At 35.7% G+C, this 9397-nt stretch overlaps 1 protein-coding gene across 1 annotated transcript; it reads right to left on the reverse strand.

Annotated features, from left to right (window-relative positions):
- Positions 1-7063: 7063 nt before the first annotated feature.
- LOC112510321 (heat stress transcription factor B-4-like) lies at positions 7064-8267 on the reverse strand. Its single transcript, XM_025115706.1, has 2 exons — positions 8016-8267; positions 7064-7918 (listed from the first exon to the last, which is right to left on the reverse strand). The coding sequence occupies exons 1-2, from the start codon at positions 8265-8267 to the stop codon at positions 7064-7066; spliced, it is 1107 nt and encodes a 368-aa protein (XP_024971474.1).
- Between the last annotated feature and the right edge of the window lie 1130 nt (positions 8268-9397).

Raw genomic sequence — 9397 nt, forward strand, 5'->3', positions numbered from 1 at the left:
TGTCTCGCTGCATTGCGCGAGTACTCTTCTACTATATATATATATATATAGGGTTGGATTCACGTGAGACCAAAAGTTTTTTCTTGAGACCCGTAAAACCAATTTATGTTTATTGTCAACTTTATAAGTTGATGATCTAATGGTCTAAAGTTGTATGGTGACAATTTTGTAATTATTGAGAAGTCTCGTGGCAATTTTGTGATTATGAATGTTCAGATTGTAGATCTAATCCAAGGGTTGAGAATTGGTCTTACGAGTCTCACGAAAAACCCTTGATCTCATATGATCTCAACTCTCTCTCTCTCTCTCTCTCTCTATATATATATATATATATATATATCCTGTTGTTATTAAATTAAAATTTTGTTTAATAATTGACTGATAATTTCATGAAATTTATCTTTTTTGAAACGATAACATCAATAACCTTAAATCTGAAAACTCTTATAAGATAAAACCAAGTTATTTTGCCAAACTCATATGTGATTGAGAGGTTGTTTAGTTCGTTTTCCATTAAGATGTATAGGGATAAAATTGTTTGTATTGATAATGTTATATGTATGATAACAGATAAGTTATTGTTCGGTTGTTTTACTAAATAAACAGTCTAAGGGGCTGTTTGGCAGTTGCTGAATGATTTAGTGCAAGATGATTAAGTGGTCAGGATGATTAAGAAACTCTGTATGATTTAGTGTCAGATAGAAAAAGGTTGTTTGGAAACTGTTCTGAATGAACAGTCTGAATGACCTAAAATTACCATTTTACCCCCAGTCTTGTGTTTAATGAAAATTAACGTTTGACAACAGTTCTAAAGGAAATTTTAAAATGAAAAATAGAAAATAATTAATGGTCCAAGCCGATACATAATATTATATCAATCCAAACAAGTATGACAATGGTTCAAGTTGATCAACACAAAAATGAAACTCAAGACCCTCTAAAACCCAATCATATTTCAATTAGCATAGAAATATTCACCATCCATTGAGTATAGGCATGACAACGGGGCGGGGCGGGGTGGGTTTTGTAATCCCCGGCCCCGGTTTGTAGTAACGTCCCCCGGCCCCGGTCCCGGTCCCGGTCCCTGGTGGGTACGGGGATTATTATCCCGTCCTCGGTCAATCTCTAACAATCCCCAGTCAAAACCCGGTAAAACCCCGGTCAATCCTCGGTCAAACCCCGTAAATAGTATCATTTATTTTGATTCTACCGGGGATCCCCGGCCCCGTTCCCGGTTTAGGTAACATCCCCCGTACCCGGTTTGTGTCTACCGATGATCCCTGGCCCCGGGACCCGTTTTAGCGGGGAATCCCCGTCCTCGTTCGGGTCGGGTGAATTGGGTTCCCCAGCGGGTCGGGGCAAATCACCATCCCTAATTGAGTATTTGAGTGACCAAAATGAATTCTCCTAATTTGTTTTGTTTTCTCTCATTGATTAACATAGGAACCAGGTTTAAACTGAGGAAAAGAAAATTTTTATCCCTTGCTTTTGTTTGCTGGTTTCTATGAAGAATACAGGGAACAAAACCATGTTCCATTGATCCTGATTTTGTTGTTGAATAACACATGGACCAAAAGTTGTTTTAAAAACAGCTTCTCATTGATTGAATTAGGAGAATATGGTTTACAAATGAGCCTTTAGGCTACTGTTTGAGAATGAATCATAGGAACCAAAAATATGTTTCTTGAAAAACACAAAGATCAAAATAGGGCTGTTTGTTAACAACTTATTGAAAAACACAGCTTCTCCCTACAAGGTTCACAATCGAACCTTAGGTTCTTGAAAAACACAGAGATCAAAATAGGGGCTGTTTGTTAACCACATAAGAAGGGTTTATACCCATAAGCAACAAAAATGGAGGACATCTTCTTGACCTTTCTCATCTCCAACAGATTCGATCTCTTTACAAACCACAGCTCCCCCCTTGCCTTCAGGGTTTTACATCAAAATAGGGAGAGGTCTTACCTGTGAATCGATTGGTGACCGAGCGAGACTGATGACTGATGAAGAAGAGAACGACGAGGGTTGCTGGCGAAGTGGCGATTCCTACAGATGAAGAAGAAGAAGCGTCCAATATGGCTTGATGAAGAAGAAGAGAAGGACGATTAGAGAAAAAGGGAGGGCAAACCTGGAAAAATATGCATCTGAATCGTATGGAGGGCTAGGGGGTGAAGGAGCGAATCAGATGTAAAGTTTTCATTCAGACCTTTTTTAAAACCCTACCCAAACAAGAAAATGTCTGACCGAATCAGACCTTAAAGTCTTAATGGTATCATTAAGAGGTAAACAAACAGCCCATAAATGTTAGAAATGACCATTTTACTCCGGTCTATATTTTTATCTGAATAAATAATTGTTTGATAAAAATGTATTTTGTACAAAATTACCAAAATCAATCCTCACATATTGTTGTGCTTTATGAATTTCCAGCAGCAAATCAAGAATCTTGATTTCTTGATTTTCAAAACCCAATTCATTCGCTTTGATTTCCAGCAAGAAATCAAGAAGGTTTGATAAATTAAAACAGATCGAGAAATAAGCAAACACATCGTTCACAAATTTTTTGATTTTAAAACAGATCTAGATTTACAAAGAACATAGATTTACAAGCTTACTTGGAGCTTTAGGTTAAAAAATAAAGAAGAAAGGAGCGATAAGGAGAAGGATGGAGAGAAGGACAACCAATTTTGATGCAAGAAGACAACGAGGAAGGGAGTACTGTTGGAGATGATTGGTGACAAGGTCTACAATGGTGGTGTGGAGATGATCGGTAACGAGGAGGATGGTTTGGAGATGACCGACCGAAAGGTTTGAGGAACTTGAATAATTCCAATGAGATTTCTTTTGTGGAGGCTGGGGTTTAACAAGGACATGTTTGGAATAATTATAGTTGAATGTAGAGTACACATCTATTTTTTCTAACTAATTAAGTCATCGGCTGGGCGTATAAGCCATAACTGAACAACTATTTATGGTTCTGCGAATAAGTCATATAGGCTATACAATCCATCAAGCCGCAACCTAATGGCCCCTAACTCTCTCTCCATCCTTGATCCGTCTTTCACAATTTTGAAAGGGATATAGTTCACTTTATATGCTTAATGTACTCCCATATATCTAGACTATGCTCTGATGTTCAAGTATTGGAAAAACTAAACATATTTATTTGTTTTTCTTACAAAAATATACATTTCATTCATTTTTTACAAATGATCGTCGATGAAACTTTCCATGCATGCATCTTCTCTTCTTTAATTTCATACACTTGATGTTTATCTCAAGAGTTTTTTCCACATCCCCATCCCACGATATCCGCCCAAAATGAGTGTATCAGACACCTTTTTTGTTGCAAAAACCTTTATATGGTTGCTTTGGTTAATACTTAGGTTTAATATGATGCTCGGTGTTAAAGAAGAAGTTATGTGTGTATTGTGAGAAATCCCAATGGAACCTAGACAAAAGTTGAGATCATGTACATTTTGTTTTCCTTAAGTAATATTTTGACCATAATCTGCTTATGTATCATGAAATTTTGAACATGAACATAAAGAAGTTGTAACATCTTGTATATAAAACTCTATAATTAAAACACTTTTAAAGGATATCAGTTACCAGAACTAATAATTATTAGACAGTTACAAAATGGTATATTTACTAAAAATTCAAAAGGAGGTATTCTTTCAGAATCCAAGTTTGATCTTATGAAGTCTTTGCCTTAAAAAATGAACGCTTTCTAAACTTCAATTTCTGAACGAAGTTAATAAGATTATTTGCCTTCTAAACTCTTCATACTTCGAAATCTCAAAAAACATGTAACTTTATGAACCAAAGCCTTTTGAACTGATCTTTGAAGTGTCAAGACTTAGTGATTTCAGAAATCATATCACTTAATTTCCGAGTTGGACTCAAACTTGGTTTTTTCCAAAAAAAGATCTAGTTGAATAAGACTTAAACGTAGTTACAAAATGGTGATGCGCCTAGGACCTCGTAAGAGGGCAACTTCCTTGACCCTCGTGCCATATGGCAACAACTGTCGACTCCGGGTTCTAGCTTGCTTATACAAGTGTATATTCCGTGCCTTCAAACCCGTACTATAGCTTAACTATCAAGCCCTTCATATCTTCTGAATCCAATAATAAAACTACCAAATGATTCATTAAAGTTACCAGCATTTGGAGCATGACCGCTTATGCTTTCAGGATCCAATTTTTGTTTTTGCATTGAGTAGCATCGGATTGCATCAAGTATAAGTCATCAACGTGTTTCTTGATAGTGTAAGCAAAGCAGTAGCAAACGTTTGAACATATGTGTAAGTAGCGGTAGAGCAGTTGGTACATAAGTAGAATGAACAATGAGACTAATGATGGAGCATGTCGTTATATTCACCACTGCTCCAATCCACTTCACCCCACTGCCTCCCCCTCCCGAGTTTAGCTAGACATATTGTGTTTGTAATTTAATTACTCTATTTGTAGTTATGTGTGGTAAATTTATACTACTCTATTTATAGTTTTAGATTGTTGTATTTGTAGTTGTGTTTGGACAGATTTAGATTCTATACAAGATAAATACGTACTTCTATTTTTTTTAATACATGAAATTTGTGATGGATTCTTGACAAAAATCCGTCTAAAATCCTATGAAAACCCCATGCAAATTCATCACAAAGTGTCGACTATGGTTGACCAATTAACGTAGAAAATCCCTTGAAAATCAAATCCACCGAAATCCCTCAAAGATCAAAATTTGTCGAAAATTCCTCGAAGACTAAAATCCCTTAAAATTACATCGAAAATTCTACGACATGGTTGTCAAAAATGGATTGGATTTTTCATGGGTTTTTTCGACTGATCTTCCCGTCGAAAATTCCGTCAATAATCTCTCGAAAGCCTACATTTTCAACCATATTCTACCAACGAGAAATTTGATTGAAAATCATTCAAAAACCCTCATTTTTCGATGAAATTTCCTTTATAAATAATCCCTCTGATTTGTGGTGAACAAAGCAAAATGCTTGATTTGTTCTTTTTTATTGATTAAGATATTATGTCTTGATAAACTTAATATTTTATTATTTACTTTTACTTTTTAATTTTAAGATAATTTACAATATTTTTGGATTAAAAAAAAAAGACATTTGACACTGTTTCTAGATTTATCATCGATAAAAAAATGAAGTCGCTTTCCCTTTAGATCAAAAGCAAGAAATATGAGTAAAAGGTATTTGAAAAATGAGAAACCGTGGCCAATTAAAACTTTTTTACAAAACAATAGTCAAAGCGTTGTTTGCTTTATTGGCACGTAGGCCAAATATTATTTGTCCATATACAACTCTATGTACAACATGTTTCTTCACGGATACTATTTATATATATATGTGTTGTGCTTAGAAATTCACATTTCTAACTCAAATTATTTATGACGACATCTACCTCTAAAAATGCTTGTATACACCCATAGCACAACCATTGTTTATATGGCTAGCTGTGTGCAACATTCCAGCGAACATGCATGGTTATAAGATCGTCCATCAAGTATTATAATGCATGAGCATGCTTAACTGTTTATATATATATATATATATATATATATATATTAGAAAAAGATTAATTAAAAAGAAATTGGGGGATGGAAAGTGAGAAAGGAGGAGGATCCAAAGAGGAAGAGGAAAAAAAATAAAGTTAAAGGGAAAGATATTCCTTTTATCTTTGGTGGTCAGAAGATGTATCAGAAGCAAGAAGAGATGGAAGGGGAGTTGATTGATTGGAACGTTAAAAAACCCGACTTTTGCTGGTGATGTTTTTTCGATCACCAATGCTTCGCTTTCATGGAATCACACAAACTAATCGTTTTTGTTTCCATGTTCTTGTCTTCCTTGTACACGTCTTCCAAAAATATGGAAAATAAACAAGTAATTAAATGAGTTTTGCTGAACAGATTAGTATTTTGAGATCATAACCTTAACAACAAAGATTTGATGATGATGATGACCCTCTTTTTAATTTCTTCATTCTTTTCTCTAGATCTTACTACTTTTCTTTGCAAATGATTTGAATCTTGAAAATAGATACATTGATGATAATTATGAGAATCTAATTTCAAACTAGTACTATGTCGGTTCTAAATTAAATTACTTTTAACATCCATCTTTTCGGGTAGAAAGACATGTATCTTGATCTATCTCTATTCATTGATGTGGGTGTATGCATACCTGTAGATATAATTCACAGAAAAGAAATCTAACTTAATGATGGGGATGTATGTTTTTACAAGGTTCAACCAAGTTAATTTCCAATTAGGAAAAGAACTTTTGATTCCAAAGAAGCTAGAAAATAGGAGTGCGAATAAGCTTTCGGATTTCTGAAAAACTAGAAACTGGAAATCTCGGTTTATTCATGATAAAATTAACAGTCGATTCTGATTTCCGGTAACTAGTCATAATAAACTCATGAATAACACTTCTGATTTCTTGAACCTGGAGACTAGGCAAATAAGCTTTCCAATTTCTCGGTAGATCGAAACCGGAACTTGGGATAATTACAAGTTCCTGAGAAATCAACAAGGGTATATAGTTACGATTTCCTGGAAGCTAGAAACTAGCTATATGTCAAGATGAGATGGTAAAGAACGATTCTAGTGTCTGGAAGCTAGAAAGTAGAAGTAATAAGCTGGTGAACTGTAACCAGCTCCTCAGTTCCCATTTATTTGGTATGCTAGAAACTAGAAGCTGGAGTCCAGAAATTCGACAAACTAGAAATGGTGATATGAGAAAATGGGGATATACTGTTGTGACCATTAATGCATTGAACACAAACATGTCTTATTAGAAGGGATGACTGACACATGCATTAATGAGACTGAACTGAAAGTTTCAGATGTCAAAACAGAAAGATATGCTAAACAGATCCATAACATGTCCCAACTTATTTTGTTCCAACTGCAAAATATAATCAAGACCAGATAAATTAAACTAAATTAAGGGATATGAAAAAACTGGTTTTGATTAGTAAGTAAAATAGTCAAACGAACTTAAATTGTTCAAAAAATAAGAAGAAAAAAAAAATCAACAGGGAGAAGGAGGCATGAGTTTTAACCCTAAGTCATCCTTTTCCAAAATCAACCTTGCCTTATGAGCCTCCACCATTGTGTTGGCACTGCCGTACTCTGGATGCAGTCTCTTCTTAGATAGCAATGGAACTCCGAAAAGCTTCGTTCTATTTATAACGTTTACTTTATCTTGATCTCTTACCATGTTGTTGATTGTCGAATCATGAAGTTGCAGCTGCTGAGGTTTACTAGGATAAACAACGGTCACATTTGGGTTACTACCGGCATTGAAGAAGGATGTTGGTTGTTGCTGTTGCTGCTGCTGCTGCTGCTGTTTTTGCATCATTAATGGGCCATTAGTAGAAGGTAAGAGAAGAGATGAAGGGTATGAGTTACTGGGTGCCACCGGCTTCACATGGTTTTGTACGTAGTAGATAACATCATTATAAAGCTTCCGCATATGTGCCAACTCCGACATCAACATGTTATTGCTCCTCCGTAGCCTCTCGTTATCTTCAGACAGTGCCGTGACGGAGTTACCTCTGCCGTTACTACTGATACTGTTACTCGGAAAGATTCCGAACAAACCAGCTGCTGTTGATGCAGTTCCGGTGGTGGTTGATGAAGAGAGAGGTGGTGGAGAGTCACAGCATACGTGGTCGTCGGAGTCTGTCGGAGAGATGCTGTCACGTGTAAGTGGGTAAGAAAAGAAACCATTTCCTCCGCCAATGCCGGTGAAGTGGTGATGGTTTAGCCCAACGTGCGGTTGTGATGTTTTCCGACGGTGGATCTCACACAACAAATGCTTTTCTCCTTTCTTGAAGAATTCATTCGCAAACTCCCATCTGTCTGGTACAATTTTTCTAAAACCCTAATAATTTAAATATAAAAAAAAACCCCAAAAATCAGTATTCCCGAAGATGAACATACATCAAAGCTCCAACCAAAACAAAGAAACAATTACATACATAGGTGTTGAGTTGGCGTACAAAGGAGGAGAAGTTGTTGTGCTTGAAGTAATTCGGAAGGAGATCACGAGCGAATTCTGGTGGTCGCCACACAACGAAGGTTGTATCGTCTTCGCCCCATGACACAATGTGATCAGTGGTGGGATCATCGACCAGTTGATAGGTTTTTGTGAGGAAAGGAGCAGGCATTGATTTATGGGAATCTAATGATAATAATATCCCTTCACACGAGTTATCCAACATCAACGCCATGACAATAGATCCTTCTTTCAAATCTTCTTGGTGTGTTCTGCTTATGATTCTAGAGAGAGAGAGAGAGATGAGGGTTGGTGGAAGATGGGTTTGAAAACTGGAGTTCAAATCTTGACGTTTAATACTTCTTTTTAAACACCTAGCTTTTTTCTAGAAATTAAAAAGAGACGTAGAAAAAGTAGTATGATCTATAAAACCATAGTACACTACCGGTTATAACTAAGCCAAATTTAAACCTACCAAAAATACATTTATTAGGAAAAGAAAGGGGATCTAATCGTATTTAATATTAATATATAATGATGATACTTGTGGTAACATACTTTATACTAATGGAGATAGAGAGAGAGAGCCTCGAATTTGTAGAGAGAGAAGGAAGAGAGAATATGTGTCTGAGTGTCTGTCTTGGACTGTGTAAAATAAGAGCCTTTCAAGACAAACCCGTGACATGTTACTCTCTCTCACACACTTCTACACGCACAAACACACACACAAAATCTGATACTGGTTTATAAGTGTGACCAGTAGAATATACTAATACTAGAAGTAGCAAATTAAGACTCCATGGAAATTGAAGCCACGCACAGCCACAGGGTGCTACACAAATTGGCCCCCCTTTACTCAATCACACTCACACTCACACGCACACACTCATACTCTCTCTCACACACACACATACACACACTCACACACTCTCTCTCTCTCTCTCTCTCTCTCTCTATATATATATATATATATATGCTCTTCATTTTTATTCTCCTCTTTTGGGCAATTTTATTTTTCTCATTCCTCTTTTGTCAATATATTCATGTGTTATTTGGCCAAGTTATTATTAATATTTCTATAGGTTATACTACTGTTGAGTAGTCAATGCTATTGTTGTTCATTCTATGCTATACAAGAAATGTATAGTTTTTATGGCATTTAAAATCAAATTAGTCTTAGGATTGAATAAAGTTATCAAGTTTTTCAACTAAATACATAATATGTTGCTAAAAAGGAAAACCCCTTTTTAACAATTTATAATGTGGAAACTAAACTACATTGGACAGATCATTGTAGGATTTTAAACTAAGCTCATGCTCTTATCATTTATAGTATAACTAGTTGTGTATTCGTGCAATGTGGCA

This window comes from Cynara cardunculus (assembly GCF_001531365.2).
Source record: "Cynara cardunculus var. scolymus isolate 2C chromosome LG 3, CcrdV1, whole genome shotgun sequence".
Taxonomy (NCBI): Eukaryota; Viridiplantae; Streptophyta; class Magnoliopsida; order Asterales; family Asteraceae; genus Cynara; species Cynara cardunculus.